Source organism: Zeus faber (assembly GCF_960531495.2).
Source record: "Zeus faber genome assembly, chromosome: 1".
Taxonomy (NCBI): Eukaryota; Metazoa; Chordata; class Actinopteri; order Zeiformes; family Zeidae; genus Zeus; species Zeus faber.
The window spans coordinates 35,558,851-35,582,016 of NC_137193.1; the positions used below are offsets into that span (position 1 = coordinate 35,558,851).

The 23,166-nt window shown below is 47.0% G+C and overlaps 1 protein-coding gene across 1 annotated transcript in view; it reads right to left on the reverse strand.

Annotated features, from left to right (window-relative positions):
- Positions 1-6,889: 6,889 nt before the first annotated feature.
- grin3bb (glutamate receptor, ionotropic, N-methyl-D-aspartate 3Bb) overlaps positions 6,890-23,166 on the reverse strand; it is a gene marked incomplete at both ends in the record, with an annotated part of 32,951 nt that continues 16,674 nt past the window's right edge. Inside the window, 7 exons of the mRNA XM_080024020.1 lie at positions 6,890-7,538; positions 11,816-11,883; positions 12,123-12,287; positions 13,298-13,452; positions 18,815-18,930; positions 19,517-19,662; positions 21,428-22,514. Coding sequence (XP_079880146.1) covers positions 6,890-7,538; positions 11,816-11,883; positions 12,123-12,287; positions 13,298-13,452; positions 18,815-18,930; positions 19,517-19,662; positions 21,428-22,514 — 2,386 coding nt within the window. The remainder of the gene's footprint in view (positions 7,539-11,815; positions 11,884-12,122; positions 12,288-13,297; positions 13,453-18,814; positions 18,931-19,516; positions 19,663-21,427; positions 22,515-23,166) is intronic.

A 23,166-nucleotide genomic window follows, 5' to 3' on the forward strand; every position in this document is an offset into this window, starting at 1 on the left:
ACTTCAGTCATCACAATGGCATATATAATATATCCCTCTGTAAGCAGACACCAACAAGGCACTATCAGAGCTTCATGATGGGCTAAACAGATTCCAGACACCCGGACGCAGCCCTCATCGTGGCTAGGGACTAATAAGGCGAAACTCAAACAAGTTCTGCTGCACCTCCACCAACACAGCTCCGGTCCCTAAAGTTTAAAGAGGGCTACAAGGCCACCTCCCATCCTTTAGCAAGTCACACCATGCTGCAATATTCTTGATACCGGAATATAAACAGCGCCTTCTATCCCACCTTGACAGCAGGGGGGAGCTGACTATGTGACAATGCTGTTCACTGACTACAGTTCAGCTCAGGGAATTAGGGCTGTCCACCTTTCTGTGCAACTGGGTCCTTGACTGGTCATGGTGTTGGCCTTGCTGTCTCCTGCAGCAACCATTTTCACTGTAAACATATCAATGCTTATAACTTTCAGAGCCTTGAGATGCTCATGTTCACTCCAACCCCCAACCAAACAGCTTTTTTTGCAGAATTTTCTGACTTTCTTTCCTCCATTGTCCACAATCATGATATAATTATTATTCTAGGGGGCTTTAATATCCATGTTGATGACCCATCTAACCATTTTGCTACTGGATTTTTAAACAATACTGAGTCATTAAATTTTGTGTAGCATGTCTCTGGGTCAACTCATAACCGAGGCAACACCCTTGACCCTTTTCACTCTAGGTCTGACTACTACACTGTCTCTGATCATAATTGTATTCTTTTTGCCTCCTGCCGCCAAGCGACTGCTCCAATTATGAAGCAAACAGTATGCTACCACATTATTAATAATCAGTCTGCTTCAAAGTTCTGATCTATTTTCTCTGATTTATATAATAGTTCTATTCAATCCTCTAACTTAACCATTAGTCTGGTTGGAGTGTGAACAGGAGTACAATTGCATAAACTATCACTTTATGGGGATTATCTTCTCCTATTCCTTTGCGATCCCTATACTACCGATTGCTCTAGACCAGGGGTGCTCAATACGTCGAGCGCGATCTACCAGTCGATCGCAAAGGTAGTATTGGTAGATCGCATGACATTAAAAAAATAGATGTGAGCCTATCATCCATCCCGTCACTTGATTGATATACAGGGCAGCCATTCAGATGACATCTGAATTTTTCTGACACTTACTGTAGGTCACTGTGCATGCCCAAACAACGGCGCTAAGTGCAGCAAAACTAACAAGCTAGTCAGCGAGTTACCTCCAATTTTTAGCCCTCGGTTTTTTCTCTTAAACCTAAGAAAGGGTATAAAAATGAGTGGGGGAGCTGGACCAAGTAAGAAGACAAAAAATTATCACTTTCATACGGAATGGGAGGAGGACCTTTTTTTCACGATGACATTTTCGAAGTGCGTTTGCCTCATCTGCCAGTCTACCATCGTAATACCAAAGAAGGGAAATGTGGACCGGCATTTTCGGACTGTTCATGGAAAATACGACACCGACTTCTGAAAAGTGAGCTGAGAAAGAGAAAGGTGAAGGAACTAAAATTCCAGTTGTCCGGACATCAGTCATTATTCACACAGCAAACTTCAAAAGCGAAAGCCGCCACCGAAGCATCGTTCTGGGTGAGTCACGTCATCGTTAATAACAAGAAGTCCTTCCAAGACGGAGAGATGGTAAAAGAGGCATTCGTTGAAGCAGCTGACTCATTGTTCCGAGACATTAAAAATAAGGCAGAAATATTATCTTCAATCAAAGCTCTCCAGCTGTCAAGAAGTACAGTTACACGGCGCTGTGAAGCCATGGCTGAGGATTTACCCCGCAACTTTGGAAGGACATCGGAGATTGCGAGTGTTTCTCACTGCAGTTGGACGAATCTACGGATGTGAGTGACACAGCCCAGATGTGCATTTTCATTCGTATGGTGTTTAGTGATATCGCTACAAAAGAAGAGCTATTAACAGTACTGCACATGAAAGAACAGACGCGAGGAGAGGACATATTTCAGTCGTTCAAAAACGTTATCGAGAAAACCCAGCTCCCAGTGTACAAATTGGTGTCTATCACCACGGATGGAGCACCCGCAATGGTTGGCCGCTTGAATGGATTCATTGCCAAGTGCAGGCAGGACGATGCTTTCCCGGACTTCCTAAATGACCATTGCATAATCCACAAACAAGCGTTATGCGCTAAAATGTTCAACATGAAAGAGATCATGGATGTTGCAACGAAGATCGCCTGTTCTATTCGCGCCAGATCTCTTCAAAGACGGTTATTTCGTGCACATCTGGAGAAGGCTGGCTGCGACCACTCTGAGTTGTTGCTACACACTGACGTGAGGTGGCTTAGTCGAGGGAAATTCCTGCAAAGATTTCGAGATCTCTGTCCGGAGATGACGGTCAGTGGCTGTTAGACTCTGCATTTTTAACCGATCTGACAAACATGTTGAATGACCTTAATCTAGAGCTGCAAGGAAAAGACAAAACAGTGATCAATATGATCAGCTTAGTTAATGCTTTCAAACGAAAGATGCAACATCTCTCCTCAAAGCTGCACCGCCATGATTTGGCAAACTTCCAGAACCTGGCGTCAGAGCTGGAGATGCAAGGGAAGGCTTGTGTGCAACTTGACAGTGCACGCTACACAGAGCAGATTGACAATTGTCTGTCAGAGTTTGACAAACGTTTTCAAGACTTTTCTTTGCTCGAGCCAGTCGCTACATTCATGTGCTATCCTTTTCGGGAAGATGCTGAGGTTGGAGTCTGGAGGAGTCTTTCTGTGTGGTCCTCCGGGTTGGGGGTTGGGGGTTGGGCGTGGGGTTAACAACCTCACCCCGTAAAAAAAAGCATGTTATGGAAACTACGAGAAGGCGCCATTCTGGTAAAATGGTGGGGACTCGTCGCCCAATGTTCCAGAAGGAACAGGAGGAACTGAACTGAAGACCAAACAGAACATGGAGAGATGGTCAGCCCTCCCCTTGTCACTCGCTGGTTGGATCAATTCTGTAAAAATTACTATCATGCCCAGATTTTTATTTCTGTTTCAAGCAATCCCAGTCTTTATTCCTAAATATTTTTTCAAGGAATTAAATAAGTGCACATCTGCTTTTATGTGGAATAAAAATGTATCTTGAATAAGGAAAGAGTATTTGGAAAGACAAAAGGGAGTCAATCTGTTTTTACCCAGTTATTTGTATTATTATTGGGCGGCTAACATACACAGGTTGTTGTTTGGGTCCCTGATTTATCAAGTGATGAATCTCCAGTTTGGTCTGTTATGGAGCAGCATTCAAGTAATCCTGTGTCACTTTCGCTCTTTAATTTGTGCCCCACTACCCTTAAGTAAACGCTGTTGGACGAACAACCAAATTATTCATGGTTCTCTAAAGATATGGTCTCAGTTTAGAACCCATTTTAAACTTAAACAGGCTCTTATTACTTCCCCTATTTTGGCTAAAGTCAATTTTGCTCCCTCTCTCACAGACTCATATTTTCAATGATGGCACAGGGGAGTGTGTGAAGGACCTTTTTAAATAAGGACACTTTATTTATTTTAAACATCTAAAGAGGGAATTTAATATTCTCTAGTCAGATTTCTTTGGATACCTTACAGGTATGTAGTTATGTCAAAGCACACTTCTCTCTAACAACTCCACAGAGAACATGAATAGATGAGTGTTTGAGCATGGATCCATATTTCCTAACCAGAAACTGTGGGTCGATAAACCCATCTGCGCTCTAAATGCTCGCACGACCGGTTTTGTATCCAGCATCATGGGCAATTACCAAGCGGTGTCCTACAAACTGCGGAGGCCGGTGAAGGATGCTAAATGGATATACAGAGACACAGTGGAGCTACAGATGGAGCAACAAGACACCAGACATTTTTGGCAAGGGCTACGGACTAATACTAACTGCAAGAGCAGCCCCTGCCCAGCCATGAGTGTGGACACCTCCCTAGCCAATGAACTGAACTTCTTTTATTCGTAGTTTAAGGCTGGCAACAACACCGCTAGCTTGCCGGCTAATTTGAGTAACACCGCTGGGGATGAGCACGCACTCTCAGTGTCTGAGCATACGTCAGGAGGGCTCTGATGCGTGTGAATACCAGGAAAGCTCAGGGCCCAGGTGGCATATCTGGGTGAGTATTGAAAACCTGTGCTCAACATCTCCCTGGCTGAGTCGGTGGTCCCGTCCTGCTTCAAGAGGTCCACCATCATCCCTGTACCGAAGAATGCCACTTCAGCCTGCTTGAATGACTATCGTCACGTGGCCTTCAACTTGGTGGTCATGAAGTGTTTCGAGAGGCTGATTAAGGAATACATCTGCGCCTCCCTTCCCCGCAACATTGGCCCGCTGCAGTTCGCATACCAGCCAAACTGATCCACAGACAACACGGTCTACGAGGTACTGCACACTACGCTCATGCACCTGCATGGCCAGAAGGGAGGCTGTGGTGGATGGGATGGCAGCCACACCTGACACTCGTTGGTTGGGCTAATGAACGGCAGTTTTAAAAACCCCATCCACACACACACTCAGGATAGGAGCCCTGTCATGACATGTTCTATCTGCTCCCGGCTAATTCCACCTAGCCTTTTCTCTACATCGAACTGGTGTTAACAACCCCCCGTCATCTGTGTCTCTGTGCCGGAGGGCCCTGAAAACGCCACTTGGGTAGCGTGTGGTGGTGAACCTGCCACAGGGGCTATGTGAGATTGCTGTTCATTGACTACAGTTGAGTTTTCAGTACCATAGCCCCCACCAGAATGGCTGTCAAGCTGCAGGAGCTAGGACTGAACACTCTGCTGTGTGTCTGGATCCTGAACTTCTCACAACCAGGTGCCAGGTGGTTAGGGTGGGGAGGCACACATCCACCACCCTCACCCGAAATACAGGATCCCCCCAGGGCTGCGTCCTCTGCCCCATACTGTACTCTCTGTAGGTCCAGCTCCAACACCATTAACAAGGTTGCTGACGACACCGTCGTGGTGGGCCTGATCACCGATGACGACGAGAAGGCCCATTGTGAGGAGGTGGCTGACTTGTCACTCTGGTGCCAGAACAACAGCCTGAACATCAACAAAACTAAGGAGCTGATTGTGGTCTTTAGGGGAGGATTACAACCGAGGACGCACCCACCGTTGGTGATTAATGGGACTTCTATCGACAGGGTGAGCAGCTTCAAGTACCTGGGTGTCCACATCACAGAGAAATTAACATGGACTATACATACAGACACTGGTGAGAAAGGCGAAGCAGTGTATTTACCTCCTCACGGCCGGGTGAGAGGGAAGGGACATAAAGTAGAAGGGCTGTCTGAAGATGCACTGAAGCCACCAGCAAGTCATTGGTTGGCTACAGCACCAGTCCTCTCCCGACTGACAGCAGCAGTGACCAGGATGTCCAGATGTGAATTCACTTCTGAAGTTACCAGATCAGATGACTGGAAGACACCGCCACTGGAGAGAAGACCTGGTGGCTAAGAGAGATGAACGGTTGGAAGAAACCTTTAGGTTGAAGGTTCGATGCTGAGTCAGCTTTTGAAAGCTCACAGTTCCAAAACGCATTAAAATGCTCCTGGAGACCAGGGGGAGGATAATTGGATTTCCTAAGTTAATATAGATCGAGAGTTAGGTCGAGTGTGTATATCAACAAAGTCACCTGTAATCCTCGGATGATGCAGGGTGTGACAGAAAAATGCACATGATCAATCTTGTCAATGATGTTTTACATGTTCTATATAGCACAATAGCCTTTTGTATGTTGCATAACTTTTAAAACACATTGCCTTGGTGTTTTTAATGAGACTGTTTTCTAAACAATGTCTATTGTTGTATTGAAAAACCAGATACCATTCCTTCCTCACTCAACCTTGTGTGGAGATAAGGGTAACTTGACAGAGAATTGTGTGTTTGTTTTATGGCATAGTAAGAACCTGAGTTTGACTCTTAAACCATTGCATGAGCTCCTGATTGATTTGATTTGATCAATTGATGATTGAGTTGGCATAGTCGTGTAAAGCAAGCTACTGAATGCACACAACCTCTCATCGGTATAAAGCCCGCTTCGTCAGTAGTAGGGATAGACTGTTCAGAACACTGCTGTGGAGCAGCTCTGAATCTTTCTCTTTATTCTGCAGAATAAATGTCTTTAATACTCTTAGTTTTGTTTTCTTGTAGCGGGCAGATTAACCTCACCGACCACGGAGGATAATTTCTACAACAAGGGCCACCCCCCCATATACAGTATTCCCCCATCATCGTGGAGGACACCCCCAATTTTTTTTGCCAAGATTACAAGTGACAGGAAACTTTGGTGGTCATCCGAAATTCATGGAACCATAGTTGCATACGTAACTCTCGTTTTTAGTTAGCCAGCCTTTGGACCCCACCCTGGACTGGACTGCGCCCCACCAGGGGCACCCAACCTACAGCCACCAGGCACAGAATAGCCCACAATGTTCCTCCCTACACTGATCAACCTTACTGGCAAAGTGATCAGGGCCAATCACAAGGACCTCAGTTGTCAGGGTTGAGTTGAAGTAAATTGTAGGAAACTCAGTGAAGTCCAGCTTTCATTTTATTGGTTAAAATCACATCCAGGGGGTGAAACTGAGCAGTGTCTCGTTAGGAATTGGGTTAAGATACAGAACAGTTCACCTTCACAGTTTATTCAGAAACATGTTAACGTTAAATGTTAATTGAGTATAAACATCGCTGAGCGTCCCAATGCTAGCTGAGAATGAAACATTTGGAATGAGTAGTACTTCACTGATGCAGTATTTATACCCTGATACCAGTAGGCTCTGGAGCTATGACTCGTCCGCTTCCTCGTGCTGATTAGAGTTCCCAGCGTTACCAGAGTTCCCAGTCTCCTGTAGAGACCAGTCCGTCACCTCAGGCTACTGGCTAGAGGACGGTCCTTTAGTGGCGGCTCGGTCATGGTGGTGATGCAGCGGGTGTTTGGGGGGAGAGTTGTCTTGGAGGCCAAGGACAAAGGGTTTCCTGTCACCATGGAGACGTGGTTGGTCTTCTCCGTCTGCAGTTGAGCCCTGTGAGCCAAGGCAGACCTCAGCTGGTCCCTTAGGTCCTCAATCTTTTCCTGGAGCTGCTGGAGATCCTCCCCTGTAGGAGGAGCCACTGCAGTGACAGGGGCTTCCACTGTGGGAGGAGCCACTTCAGTGAAGGAAGTAGCTGATATGACAGGAAGCGAAGGGGAAGAGGATGGGAGGGACAGTACCAAGCTGGCAAAGGACTTGACAGGACCTCCGTTCTCACACAGTCGACCCGCTGGAGCTGGGAAACCATTCCCATCAGCCACCGCACCTACTGAAGCCCGATCTCTAGCTTCTCCTCTGACTTCTCCTGAGGCCCCTCCTCCAGTTCCTCCCATGACTCCTCCTGAAACCTTGACTCCAGTCTGGGCCAGCAGCTTCCTGCTGTTCAGGGTCTCCAGGTTGAACTGGACCTTACGCTCTCTGGGTTCCTCGTTGTTCCACCTGGAAGCAGGAGGAGGAGCCTGGGAGATAGACTGGTTACAGCTGAAGACAAAAAGAGAGAGACAGGTTACAGCTGGAGACAGAGAGACGTGAGGTCAGAGAGGTGTATGTAATTATCTATGTACGACCTTGTATGTATGTATGAAATGTATGTATGTAGTACGTATTAGATATGCAACAGCACACGATATGTTATCGAACCATTAGGTATGCCCCCTACGGTTCAATACACACGTGAACCAGGGTATTACGATATCACAGTAGAAGTCCACCGGACGCGTTGGCACAGCGTAGGGGCATGACGCGGTGTGCAGTAAATAAGTGCTGCTTCCTATTAAATCCACTATTGCGGCTCCATCGGCCACGTCAGTCTTGCGGGGTCTGCGTGAAGCCGCACAGCATTTCTCTGTTTTTGCGCAAGAGTTCTTTTTTTTTTCAACTGCGCGCAGCTACGGAGCCTTTTCAATAGAAACACGAGATGCTCGTATTCTTTTGAACGGCTCTTTTGTAGGAATGAAGGGTAATGATTGAGTCTTGCCAGGTGATGAGCTGTTCTTTTGTTGTGAGGTTTTACATTTTCATGTTGTGTTGTTTAAGTTGCCATTTCCTGCCACCCGCAAATGTTTCCCCCTCTATCCAAGAGATAGCTTATGCTCCTCCCTCGCCAGGAGGTGCCCTGGCGGAAAATAAACATACCCACTGTCATGTCAGGTTCACAAAGCGAAGGCACACACGTACTGGTCTGACTGACTCCCACAGTCATACACACAGCATTACACTAGTTATTTATGGCAGACAAAACATTTTTTACAGCTTTTAACAAAAAAATTGTTTTTGAAATTTTCTATAAAGAAACCAAAACCTTACTGTTGCTGTGGCCCCAAAACCGTGATACGTTCTGAACTGTGAGCCCACTATACCGTTGCATCCCTAGTATGTATGTATGTATGTTTGTATGTATGTATGTATGTATGTATGTATGTTTGTATGCATATTGCCTGAACAGGGACTCTCCGGCATGGTTAAGGAACACAGAAGGGTTGTCCAAAGATGCACTGAACCACCAGCTGGTCAATAGGTGACCACAGAACCAACCCTCTACCGACTGGTAGCAGCAGCACCCAGGATGTACAGTGGAGGACCGGGGAGACACTGCTGCAGCAACCACCATGGGTAACTGCCCAGCAGCCACCGCCAGGACCATCCAGCACCCCAGCTGCCAGGCCAACCCTCCAAGCAGCCGCCGCAACAGCCAAGTCCAGCCACACCTCCACCAGCCAGCACAGCAGCCGAAGGTCCCACTCTCCGGAAGGGAGGAGGGGAGTCTGTCATCGCCCTGGGGGAGGGTTGCCCAGGGACAGCACTGTTCTGTTCTAGGGAACAAGGTCTCCGGGAAAGGGGACTGTTTCTGTTTTGTTGGACATTTTTGTTTTTTATTTAAGGTATGAGAATCCTGCCCCCCCCTTGAAATATCTGAAAAAAGGCAGTAGTTGGTCATTCCCACATGGCCTCCTTTACGGAAAAGATCTGTATGAAGTCTGTTCCCACACAGATGACTGTTACGGATACATTACATAATGCTCACACGAGAGGTGTCTAATATCACGCAAGACTTGATAACAGAATCTGGTTTTTAGATCAGCGCTTCGCTCCCCGTCCCGCAGACTCCTCCCTCCGCTGTCTGAGAGGGGACAGAGCCCAGTTCCGCAACACAATAACCCTAACCCAATGTTATCAAATCAGTGTGATTATTTTCAACCTGTCCTTCACTCTCTGCCTCCGGAGAATGAACATTCTCCACCCCTTCTACCTCTCCCTGTCTGCTCGTTCCCTCCAGCTCTGCACTGTGTGCAGCCGGTGGGCAAGCAAGGAGCTTGTATCCGATGTCCCCTGCACGGTCGCACAGCACCTCTAACTCCTAAGACACGGCCATATGCCATTTTTAATAAGAAAAATAATAAAATGTAAGAATATAAAGCCCTGTCTCTGTAGAGACTGGATCTGTATCAGTTTCTTGTCTTTGTAGCTAAACTCCACGGTTCGGATTGGACTTTTTTTCCTCCCAAATAAATTTTGAAATATTTGTATGAAATAAATATTCGTTAAAACCCAATATTTGTGCTTTATTTGGATTCGCCACCCCTCCACCTCTCCACCCCTATTTTACCAAAATGTTCCTGCTTCCATTCCCACCTACTTCCATTCAAAGCCATTCTGGCAATTTTCTGGAAATTATACTACTTCGAAAGTGAGGAAATTTATGGAACGACTGTTACAGAACATGGACACTTTATTGGGCTTTAGAGATCACATTTATATCTGACAATTGACAATATATCTGCAAATTGACAGTGCGTGCTAAACAGAGCAGATTGACCTTTGTCTGTCAGACTTTGACAAACGGTTTCAAAACTTTGCTGCTCGAGCCAATCGCTACATTTATGTGCTGCCCATTTAGGGAAGATATTAAGGTTGTTTCACTTGCATCAAAAATTGCAACACTGTTTCACCTGAGCTCGTCTGCAGTGGAGGATGAGATGTTGACCCTACAAGCTGATATTCATCTGAAGTCCAGGGCTCATGGACAGTTTTTGAACTTACTCAGAGGAAAAGTACCCAAACATGAGGAAATGTGCTACCTCCTTGACTACATTATTCTGCTCTACTTATTTATGCGAGTCAGCCTTTTCCCACATGAAGATTATTAAGTTCAAATACCTTTCCACCAACTGATGATAATTTGGAAGCCTGCTTGAGGCTGGCTACCAGCAGCTACTGCTGGACTATCCAACCCTGGCCGACTCCATTCAGTGCAAGTCATCAGAGTAAGGTAGTGACCATAAATGTATTTAATTGTATTATGCCATTCATGCAGTGATGCAAGGTATGCCAACATATATTGTATATATAAAGTATACTCAGTATATATATATATATATATTAATGAATATATTGAGCATTTTTTAATGCAGGTCATTTTGACCTGGTCATTTTAAAAGTAGCTCGCAAGCCGAAAAAGTGTGGGTACCCCTGGTCTGGGAAATTGGACTCGATATCAGGGTGGCTCTACGCCTGTTGCTCATCAGATCAATCAAGAAGCAACAGGTAAATCAAACATATAAATAATATATATAAATCAACCCCCCCCCCACACACACACACACACACAGGGAGAGCCTCTGTAATGTCATGTGTCCATCTGCTCTCAACTCCCCGACAAATGGCCGTTGAAGGAGGTCACTTCCGGTTCCGTCCCCTCGAGGGAAATAAAAACATTGGGATGCCATTGTATCCCAGTTCTCCTGCGGCAGCGCTTTGTTTTCACCTAGAAACTTTACTTTACTTGGAGCAGTAGTATGCACACTGGATCTCCTGTCAAGCATTGCTCATAAAGCCCTTGTTTTTATATATTATTTTTCATGGCGTGGCATCATGTGGCCACGCGACACTGGTAATCACGTTATTTTTGAACAAGTCACCAACTCCTTGGTTCCAATGAGCCCATCAGATCCTTTAAATCTGCTGACTCCAACCACCAACCTACAATCCAGCCAAGCCCCATCGCCGCATCTTGCAGTTCCGGGCCTAACAATACGTGGGGATCCACGGTATTATCCAGTAGGTAACAAGGATGAGACTCCAACCATCTGCAACCGCTCCATGGGTGTCCCAGGAGAACGCAAAACCAGTAAGCCCGAGAGTCACAGAAGCTCATGAAAGCTGATGTTGGTTGGTCACTGTAATCTCTTTGTTTTATTATTAAGCTTAGCATGAGTTAGCTGCGTCCAATTCAGTCTGTAGTTATCTGCCTTTTTACCAGAATACCAGAACCTTGCTCAAATTCACTTTTTATTACTTAAACCCTTTACCAGACTATTGAACCCCTGTAACATTAATAAACATTTATTGTTTGATTAAGAAGTAGTTGGGTATTTATGTGATATTTCGTGTGAGAATTTCTGACCGATGAACACATGACCCCGATGAATACGGATCTCTATCGACGCCCGTGTGGCCATAAACTAACTTTCAACTTGACCAATTTCTATTACAAAATTGGTGGCGCCCTAGACTTTAAATATTAATTCTAGGTCCTCATAACGCTATGTATGTATGTATGTATGTATGTGTGTATGTATGTATGTATGAACTTGTATGTATTGGTTTATATGACCTTGTACTGTATGTATGTTAAAATTCCGACCCATGAACAAACAAAATACCAAAATATAAAGGTTCATAAAAAAGTTTTCCTTAATTTGAAGTGGTCATAAAGAAGCTTCCCTAAATTGAAAGGGGTCATGAAGAAGTGGACGAACCTTTTCTCCTTCTCCGCTCGTTGCCTCTTCACGTCCTCGAATGTCTGGTTCAGCGCTCTGTGGATTTTCTGTAGAATCACAAAAAAAAGATTTGTTCAATTGGCTAGTGTATACTAAGTAGTATGCTACTATCTATTTAGTAGTATGCTTGTGTGTACTAAGTAGTACGATAGTGTCTAATCTGTAGTATTGTACTTTGTACTCAGTAGTATGCTACTATGTGCCAAGTAGCACTAGTCTGTACTAAATGAGACTAGTGTGTACTAGGCACTACTAGCGTGTACTCAGTAGTACTAGTGTACACTACCTGGCTGGTGTGAAGCCAGTACTTGTACTTCTGCCGGCGTCTGATGTGTGGAAGAACGAGAGAGAAGAAGGAGTGTTCGAACAGAAGAGTGAAGAGCGATGCAGACACTCCAACACACAACAACACAAAGAGACCAGAGAAGTGATGGACGCCCATCTGGAGAGTCTGAGGGGAGGAGAGTGGGTGAAGAGGGGGATGAGGAGGAGGGGGACGGGAGGAGAGGAGGAGGAGAAGGAAAAGAAAGGAGGATGAGGAGGAGAGAGAGAGGGTGAGGAGAGAGATTTTTAGTTATCATATTTTTATTTTAATATCCTGTACTGGGCACACAGGGGCTGAGCGTGCATCCCCCCCATATGATTGACTGGAACATTCCATGCACTAACACCCACCTTTACGTCTTCACTATGGACTGATGCAATCACACTTAAATAAGAAATATAAGTAAAAGGAGCCGTAGTTGGTTTGGACCCTTATCTGATGAGTCTCTCAGTAAACAGGGTCTATCAGTTTGGTGGAATGCACAGCGAGCAAAGGATGACTTCCTGAACGACAAGAAGCGAAGGAGGACTTCCTGAATGATGAATGGAGTGTGAATGGAATTCTCACAAGAGACATTTAATCTGAGTAGAAGATTCACTCTGCTGCAGTGACTCCAGCCTCATTTTAAAGATTTGTTTGTTACAAACAACTGTTCACAAGTCTTGCTTCTCTAGTGTCCAATTCAGAGTTTTTCAATATTGAACATGGCACTGTGGAAAAATGTCAAATTAAACTTAAAATAAATAAATAATGGGAATTACTCAATTAAATTGGAACTTTTGTGTTGCAAGATCAAAACGGCCAAGCTGCACTGATTATTGTGTTACAATCCAACCTACAATAATCACCAACTAATGGAGGTGTGTAAAGTGTGTGTTATCATTGTGGTTAAACAGATTGTGGAGTGACATGGGAACTGCTCTACACAGAGCTGCTCTAACCACCACATACTACGTAGTACTGTGTCATATTGTAGTACTAGTACTTCTGTCCTGATGAAGCCCTCTTTCCGCAGGGAACCACCTTGTACTGTGTAGTACTGTGTAGTATTGTAGTATTAGTACCTCTGTCCTGGTGAAGCCCCTCTTTCCGAAGGCACCACATTGTACTGTGTAGTACTGTAGTATTATTAGTACCTCTGTCCCGGTGAAGCCCCTCTTTCCACAGGGAACCACCTTGTACCACTTGTCGTGCAGCAGATCCATGAAACCTTCTGACTTGTAGCGACTGATGAACTCCGACACGTTGGAGGTGAGGAAGGTGGAGGCCTGGGGGAGGCCCACACCATAGCCTGGGGGGGAGGTGGAACACAGACATCAGGGTTGTATCGTGTTGTGTTTTTTTCTTCCTCATTGTTTTTGGCTTTTAGACAATAATTTAAATAACCAAACCCTGCGTGTGTGTTTCTTCTCCAGTTGATGCTTCAGTTTGAATCTGAAACATCTCATATTTCCTTTGAGCAGCAGAAAGGCTCCACAGCTGCAAGAAAAATCCCAGCCCAAAGCACCAGAGTGCAGAGGAACCCAGAGCTCCTAAGCTACACCCCTACACCCCTTGGTGGCACGGTGGCGAGAAGGTCCTGGGTTCGATTCCCGCCTGGGGTGCTGTTGGCAACGTGCTCTGGTGGGTTATCTCCCAAATAGGAGCCTTTCTGTGTGGAGTTTGCATGTTCTCTCTGTGCTCACATGGGGTTTCCTCCACCTACCATTAGTAAGGACCCCCCCAAAAACATGCACAAATCATTGTCTGACCAGCGATGGACACTTGGTACCAGGTCCCTGGGCGTGTCGACGAATGCTGCCCGCTGCCCCCCCGGAGGAAGGACAAGCCAGGATGGGTCAAATACAGAGGCCTCATTTCACCGGCCACCATCCAAAGCATGTGCATACTTCAGTATGTGAGTAAAAAGAACAATGTATCACAGATATACTACATTTATGTTCTCATGGTAGTACTATTGTGCAGTAGTGATATGCAGAAGTCGTGTGCCCTAGTACTATGCAGTAGAAGTGTGCAGTTGTGGTGTGTCAAGAAGTGCACAGTGGTTCTGTGTAGTAGTAGTAGTAGTGTGCAGTTGTGGTGTGCCATACTTGTGTGCAGTAATACTGTAGTGTACAGCACTGTGAAATGGTTGTTTGCAGTGGTGGCAGAGTGGTGTGCAGTATTTTTTTATTATTATATTATTCCCACAACAGGGAAATTTGCAATTTCTCTCAGTTTACCCATCCTAGTATCTGATGTATTTAGGAGCAATGGGCTGCCATGTAGCGGTGCCCAGGGAGCAGTTAGGGGGTTAAGTGCCTTGCTCAAGGACACATCAGCACACTACCAGGAGCACTGCCACTGCACAGTAGTGTGCAGTGGCAGTGTGCAGTGGCAGTGTGCAGTAGAAGTGTGCAGCAGTTGTGGTCAGTAGTGGTGTGCAGTAGTGGTGTGCAGTAGTGATGTGCAGTGGTAGTGTGCAGTAGCAGTCTGCAGTACTTGTGTGCAGTAGTAGTGTGCCATGGTAGTGTGCAGTAGTAGTGTGCAGTGATACTGTACTGTACAGTACTTGTGTGCAGTGGCAGTGTGCAGTAGTAGTCTGCAGTATTTGTGTTCAGTAGTAGTGTGCCATAGTAGTGTGCAGTAGTAGTGTGCAGTGACACTATAGTGTACAGTACTTGTGTGCAGTGGTAGTGGTAGTGTGCAGTGATACTGTAGTGTGCAGCAGTTATGTGCAGTGTTAATGTGCAGTAGTGTGCAGTAGTGTGCAGTGGTAGTGTGCAGTAGTGTGTAGTATTGTGCAATTGTAGTGTGGAGTAGTGGTAGTGTGTAGTATTGGTTTATAGTGGTAGTGTGCAGTAGTTGTGTGTAGTGGTAGTGTGCAGTAGTGGTTTGTAGTGGTAGAGTGCAGTATTTGTGTGCAGTGGTAGTGTGCAGCAGTGGGAGTGTGCAGTCGTGTGCAGTGGTAGTGTGCAGTATAAGTGTGCATTGGTAGTGTGCAGTAGTGGTGTGCAGTGGTAATGTCCAAAGGTATGGTGCAGTAGTAGTGTGCAGTGGTAGTGTGTAGTAGTGTGCCGTGGTAGTGTGCAGTAGTGTCTAGTATTGTGAAATGGTAGTGTGCAGAATGTGTGTGGAGCCCTGGAGTATGCGAGGGCAAGGGTAGAGGTGCGCAGGGTGATGAAGTTTGCACCCCATCAAGTGCCAGCCAGTCTCTTCAGGAGGTTTACACGGGCAGCGGTCTTGGCAGCAACTTGTTGGATGTGTGGCTTGAAGGTGAGGCTACGGTCAAGTGTGACACCGAGATATTTAGGGTTGGGGTCATGCCTGACGATGGTGCCGTCGAGTGTGATGTTCAGCATGGTATTCGCACATTGATTGGCAAGATGGAACACTGAGCAAACTGTCTTGGGCAGGCTAAGCTTGAGATGCCATTTGTGGAAGTACCTGCTCAGTAGCGAGAGATCTTTCTCAAGGGCATTCTCAACCACACTAAAGGCTTTGTCACCAAATCCAATGGCTGAGTTGTCGGCGTAGGTGTATAGCGAGCACTCTCCAACAGGCATGTCAGCGATGTAGATGTTAAAAAGTGTAGGGGCAAGAATAAAATGAAAAAGAAAGAAAAAGAAGAGAAAAAGAAGAAAATGATACGGTCTTGTCAGCACTGAGCTTGAGGCGCCAGTTCTTCAGGTATGAAGACAGGATGTTCATGTCTTTAAAGAGGCCCTCCTCTACTGCTTCCCAGGATGGCTTGCTCAGTAGGATGGCCAGGTCATCTGCATAGCCGTACTTCCTTGATTGTGTGGCAGGTAGGTCGTGGATGTATATGTTAAACAGCATAGGTGCCGGCACTGAGCCTTGTGGGACACCGTTCTTGAGCTTTCTCACCCTACTGCTTTGGCCGTTGCTGGTGTGTAGCCGAAAAGTTGTTCAGCATCTCCATTATGAAACTCACAATGTGCTTGTCTGGGATGGTTTCCAGAAGCTTCATGTGTAGTCCACGTAGCCAGACAGTGTCATATACAGCTGTGAGGTCCAGGAAAACGGTGCCGGCCTTCTCTCCTGCCTGGAAGCTGTCCTCTATATCTCGGCACAGGAGGGTCACCTGGTCTGCCGTTTGCCAGCTTGTTCTTTGGGCAGCTGGTGGTCGATCACTGGGTTGAGACGCGCCAGGATAAGACGTTCGAGGAGCTTGTATGGAACGCAGAGCAATGAGATGGGCCTCTATCCCGTCGAGTCGTCGTGTGGCTTGTTTGGCTTCAGCAGGGCAATTACCTTGGCACGGCGCCAGATCTTTGGCAGCTTTGAATGTTGGAGACATGTAGAGAGAAACGAGCGCAGCCAGTTGGTTGCCTTCTTGCTTTGATGTTTAATGTACTCTGGGTGGATGCTGTCTACACCTGGTGCCTTACCGGTCTTCAGTCTTTGGATGGCCTGGTCGATTTCTGGTGTTGTGAAATCAGTGGATAAGTTGGAATCGCATTCTGGGGCCCTGGACAGCTCATGAACTCTCGCTGATGTTGTTCTGGTCTGCCACACCCAGCGGCTGGAGTGTGTGAAGTCGACAGATTCCACAGTCTCTGTCCATCGTTGCCTCCGTTTCTCGTTAAGCCTACAGAGTAGATCGTCTGCTGCTTTGTCCCTGTCTTCGTTGGTTTGTGCTTCTGCATGGGAGCGAAATAGGTCTTCACATTCGTCATCCCAGCAGGGAACGTAGGCTTTGCGTACACGGCGTGGGATGTTCTTATTGGTGGCGGCCAGCAGCATCTTGCAGTCGAGTCATAGACATCATTCAGGTTGTTGTGGCATGGGTATGGTAGGCCAGCAGCTGCCTTGTTCACTAGTGTTGTGAAGCCTGCCCAGTTTGCTTTGTGGAAGTTCCACCTCTTGGCATCCCTCCCTTGCATTGGTTGGACCAGGGATGGGATGGTGATGAGGGACGGTCGATGGTGTGACCGTGGGATCATGTCCAGGATGTGTCTAACAGGGAGTGGCTGGTTGTTGTGCCATTTTGCAAATGCCAGATCTAGATTGGTGGTGCTGTTCCATCGTGCAGAGTAGAAAGTGCGCGGCTCGTATAGGAGTGTCGCCTCAGCAGTAGAGACCCAGTCTACCAGGAAGTCACCATCAGTGTTGGAGCTACTGTAGCCCCATTCTGTATGATGGCTATTGAAGTCTCCAACGTACACGGCAGGGGCTGGGACATCTGGCAGCGAAGATGGAGTCAGTCTGCTTGGAGGTGGCTTGTAGATATTGACGATGGTAGTGTCTTGCACTTTCGTTGTGATCCATTTTACCTCTGCGCTTTTTGAGGATTGTCCTATAGCTGACAAGGCCATATCATCATTGCGGACAAACGTAGCCATGCCATGGTGTTTATTGGCAATGTATCCGGCCAGGGTATACCCAGGGACCTTTAGGGTGTTCTTGTATTCAGCATGGGTCTCCTGCAGTAGAATCACCGTCACATTGTTTTTTTCTGGCTATTTGTTTAAGGATATTGGTCTTGGCGATGGTGAGGCTTTCGACGTTGAGCTGAAGTAGTGCTAACGCTAGCGCTGCGGTCTGGGGATGTTGTGAAGACATTGGTTCCGCTTAGAAGCATGCAACCTTGCAACTACTCTTAGCTACTTGTACCGGGAGGCCACATAGAGGCTGTCTTTCTTCTCCCCCGTCATCCATCTTGTTCTCCAGGGACTGGACATTGGCAAGGAGGATGCTTGGTGGAGGTAGACGGTAAGGCTGCGTTCTCGTTCTGGTTCCAAATGCCCCCTTGCTTACCGTGGTGCTTCCTCCATAGGCCTACCTGTGGAACAACGACTGCATTGTTGTTGTTATTTCCATTGTTGGGAGTGTTGGATCGTTAAAAAAGCAAAAAAAAAAAACCTCCACTCTGGATCCGTGGATAAAATGCCCTAAAGTTGTTCTTTCAGGGAATTTTTGTATCCACGAGTGCATCGCGGTTGAAGGAAATCACTGCCGATGAGTTTTTGACGGACATTGTGATGTAAAACGGAAAAAAATACTTAAATGTGGGTAATCGACACAGAGCACTCGCGCAGGCGACCACAAAGGGCAGGGCCAAGCAGCAGTTATTAATATGGCATTAATATGGAGTTGCCCCCCTCACACAATGTTGAAACATGGCTGTGGGGAATTGATCCGATTCAGACACAACAGCATCAGGGAGTTCGGAGACTCTGATATTAGGACGTTCCAGTTCATCCCAAAAGTGTTGAATAGGTTCAGGTTTGGTCTCTGTGCAGGCCGGTCCAGGTCTTCCATCAGTCACATGGCAGGTCTAGCAGGGCAGGAAGTTGACAAATTGATGGAAAGGTGGCGTCCTACGACAGTACCAAGTTGAAGGTCACCCGGTTCTACACTACGACCCGTTGTACTGCAGATGTTTCTCTCAGAGGCTGCATGTCTGGACGCTGGATCTGATGCACCTGTTAGTGATGGTGTGGCTGGAATATCCAAACAGTAGCTAGAAAAGGTGTCCACATACTACAGGCTAGGTAGTGTGTGTATTAAGTGGCATATGTTCGGATGTCCGAAGTAGGATGCAAGTATGTACTAAATACTGAGCTAGTGTGTACTATGGAGTATGCTAATATACACCACATATCATGCTAATGTGTACTAAGTAGCTAGCAGTATGCTAGCAGCCCTACCCTCTATGGCGAAGGGTTTTCCAACAGTTGCCAGTTTGCAGTCTGCATCGATGGAGACCTCGTAGTCCAGAAGAGCTTTGTCCATGATGAAGGCATCCAGCAGGGGGGGGTCTGTCCTTCAACACACAGTATACACACAGTACACACTTTACACACCACACATACGTGTATAAAGTATCTAAGATACTTCATACACTTAGATAGCGAGTAGTAGAGATAGTGAGTCGGGTTCTCTTGTGTTACCACAGCGACAGATACACCTCAGCCTGTCGTTCTGGGGATGACCCTAGCATCCAGCTCCATTAGGGAGCAAGACATGCTGGGAGGAGAGGGAGGCCAGGAGGACTGACTCCAACAGAGAGGATTATGGGCGATCTGCTGCTCCACACGGAGCTAGTTCAATGATTTAACGCTGCCCTGTGTGGCTGATAGTCCGGCAGCAAGTGAAGTGGAAGTTATTCTGGCAGGGGCCGTAGTGTAGTAACAGTGTACTAGCAATGTGGTAGAGTGTAGTAGTAGTGTGGTAGCGGTGTAGTAGCGATGTAGTAGCAGTGTAGTAGTGGTGTACTAGCAGTGTGGTAGAGTGTGGTAGCATTGTGGTAGCGGTGTGGTAGTGGTGTACTAGCGGTGTGGTAGTGGTGTACTAGCGGTGTGGTAGAGTGTGGTAGTGGTGTAGTAGCACTGTAGTAGCAGAAGTCTTACCTGAGTGTGGCGACCCCTTGTGGCGTGGTCGGTTGGTTGAAGCGTCGCATGTACTCGTGCATCTCTGGAAAACTCTTCTTCATGTAATCTTCAGCGCTGCTCTCCCTCACCGTCCCAAAGCGGAACCCTTGGGAGGGGTGCTGGAGCTGGGGAGAGACGGGGTAAGACGGGAGGGGAGAGGGCGGTGGCCCGAATATGCTGGTTAAACCATCAACCTGCTCCTGCTGCACACTGGGTTAGCGCTACAGTAAGTGGTCCACCGAATTTATCAACTGGAAAGTGTTTCACAGGAAGTGGTACACAGGATAGATCAACACAAAGTTTTACACAGGATAGATCAACAGGAAGTGGTCCACAAAATTGATCAACAGGAAGTGGTCCACAGAATTGATCAGCAGCAAGTGGTACACAGGATAGATCAACAGGAAGTGGTCCACAGGAAGTGGCACACAGGATAGATCAACAGGAAGTGGTCTACATAACTGATCAACAGGAAGTGGTCCACAGGAAGTGGTACACAGGATAGATCAACAGGAAGTGGTACACAGGATAGATCAATAGGAAGTGGTACACAGGATAGATCAACAGGAAGTGGTACAAAGGATAGATCAGCAGAAGTGGTACACAGGATAGATCAACAGGAAGTGGTCCACAGAATTGATCAACAGGAAGTGGTCCAGAGGAAGTGGTACATAGGATAGATCAACAGGAGGTGGTCCACAGAATCTATCAACAGGAAGTGGTCCACAGGAAGTGGTACACAGGATAGTTAACAGGAAGTGGTCCACAGAATTTATCAACAGGAAATGGTCCACAGGAAGTGGTCCACAGAATTGATCAAGATGAAGTGGTCCACAGGAAGTGGTCCACAGAATTGATCAACAGGAAGTGGTCCACAGAAAGTGGTCCACGGGATTGATCAACAGGAAGTGGTCCACAGGAGTGGTCTACAGGACTGATCAATAGGAAGAGGTTCACAGGATCGGTCCACAGGAAATGGTCCACAGGAGTGGTCCACAGGAAATGGTCCACAAGAAGTGGTCCACAGGATTGATCCACAGGTAGTGGTCCACAGGAGTGGTCCACAGAAAATGGTCCACAAGAAGTGGTCCACAGGAGTGGTCCACAGAAAATGGTCCACAGGAAGTGGTCCACAGGAAGTGATCCACAGGAAGTGATCCACAGGATTGGTCCACAGGAAGTGGTATACACTAAGTTGTCTACAGGAAGTGTAGTAATGTGTCAGTGATGTGTCCAGGGAATGTGGAATTAATTATGACAAACGTTTTCACATTAATTGAATCCTCTATATATGTAAATATTTTCTGCTTGTGAGCCAAAGATTCGATTTGGCTTCGAACGAGTTTTCTGTCATTGTGACTCCAGTCATTAAAAACATTTGGTCGCTATGAACGAATCATTTGCAAGTCTTGCATCACTATTGTCACATTACATCTTTTCAACCTACTGTTCACAAATTATATGAGAAATGTGTAAATTCTGTGGAAATGGAAACTTAGTGGCTTTATCACAGAAACCTTCAAATTACATTTTAAGATTTCCTGTTTCTAAATGAACAGCATTGATAATATGCTTCACATTTATCACACATTGCATATTTCTTCCATATCATGCATTAGAGGAATTTAGCAGCCCACTAGACGGAGCTATGTGAGAAGATAAGATAAAATAACGCTTCATGTTCTCTATGTTTGGGTCATAACTGGCTTGGGGAATATGGGACATGTTTACTGCTTTCAGCAAATCCGATTGTTTGATTCAAGGAGGCTAACACTTTGCTTTGGTCCGTACATGGCATCCCAGAGATGGCATCCCCATACACTTCTCTTATAAACTCAATATCTAAGTTAGAACAGACTGAAGAGCAGGCCGAGCAGAGGGACATGGTACCTTGGCGTCATGGATCCCAGACACCTCCTCGAAGGTCTTCTCCCCGACCATCACTGCTGCCAGGTTGGCGGTGTAGCTGGACAGCACCAGGAGGCAGAAGATTGCCCAGAGGTTCATCAGAAAGCGTCCCGTCCAACACTTGGGCGTCTTGGAGGACACGGTTCGTCCAAACAAGATGGCATAGCACAGGTTTAGAGCTGAGGAATAAGAGAACACTTTAACTCGGTTGCGTCCGTGCGGCGTCATACCGAACGGACTCTTCCACTCGTACAGCGTGAGGAAGAGGGCAGTGACGTGCAGGGCGACGAAGATGCCGACCCACATGGACCAGTGCAGAGGCCACATGAAGGCCCCGATGGGTGCTGCGGTGTCCTTACTGCGGACCAGGATGCCCAGGCTGGTGGAGAAGAAGGGCGAGGTGAAGTCGATCACCCTGCTCCTTGCTGAGTTGATGCTAAAGGAGGTGACGGCCATGTCTGCCACGCCTCCCAGGAGGTCTCCCACCAGCCCTGTCCAACGCCCCCCCTTCCACGCCCCATACTTCCCGTCTCCAACGATGTAAAGATCAAAGTCAAACCTGAGATCCTCGGACAGCTTCTCTAGCAGGTCAATGCAGTATCCATAGCAGCACTTGCTGTACTCCGGGGGCAGCAGCGTGCTGTTTCCTGCCGCCACTTCCTGGAAGTAGCGCTCCAGCATTTCAGAGCTGTTGGTCCTTGCATCCAGGCAGTACTGTCCCGCTGGGCACTTCCCCTCACCGTCCGCATCCCGAGTGAAGACGAAGGGATGCTCCACCAGCGTCACCACCCGCACCCTGCTGCCGCTCACCGGCATGCCTGGCCTCCAGCGCCCCCCCCCTCTTCTGGCTGGACCCTCAGCCTCCGGGCGGGGTCTCAGCCACGCCCCCTGTTCCTCCATCTCAAGCCGCCCCCCGTCCCAGCTGCCCACCGTTACCCAGGCGGGCTGCCCCACGGCGTCCCGTCTCAGGCTCCAGATGTGGAAGTGCTGTGATGTAAGGATGAGGGAGGAGTTCTGCTGGACAGAGACAGGTCCCGTCAGTCCAGAGAAGGACAAGTTGGACAGGAACCTAGAAGCAGAGGACAGGACATTCAGGTGATGCGACACCAGGATCTAGATAGATAGATAGAGTGGACTGGACCTGGAACCTGGACCTGCAGACAAGTAAATTTCTAACAGATTGTTGTGACCAGCATCTTGAATAGAATCTGAGAAGTTGTTCAGGGGCTTGTCCTTGAATAGACTGACCAGAACCTACCCTGAACACTGTGGCCTTCATGTGATGCCTGTGACCTTCCTGTGATCTACCTGTGTGACATTCAGGCTCCTCTAATCCACCGTGGTACAGTATGAATTGTCATTAAGATGCCCTTTTTATTGTTTCAATCTTATATTGGAGTGTTTGTCAGTTTCAGGATGTTTTGGATGGTTCAGTGAGAGGGCCCGGTTAAGACCCTTTTGGTTCTAGATGAACGAGGTTCTACAATCAAGTTTTATCTATTTCCATTCATTGATTTTATTTCATTTCTTATTATAACATTAAGTAAAACACCTCACGTGTGGTTACTGGAGTCTGCCACACCTGGAGCACTCAGAGGGGTGGTATGGACAGGAAGTAACATGCAGGAACGTACAGAGGGGGCTATCTGGGCAAGATATGCATATTCATGAGGAACGTGTCCTCGGCGGTCCTGCAATGTGCGCACAGTGGAGCGCAGATC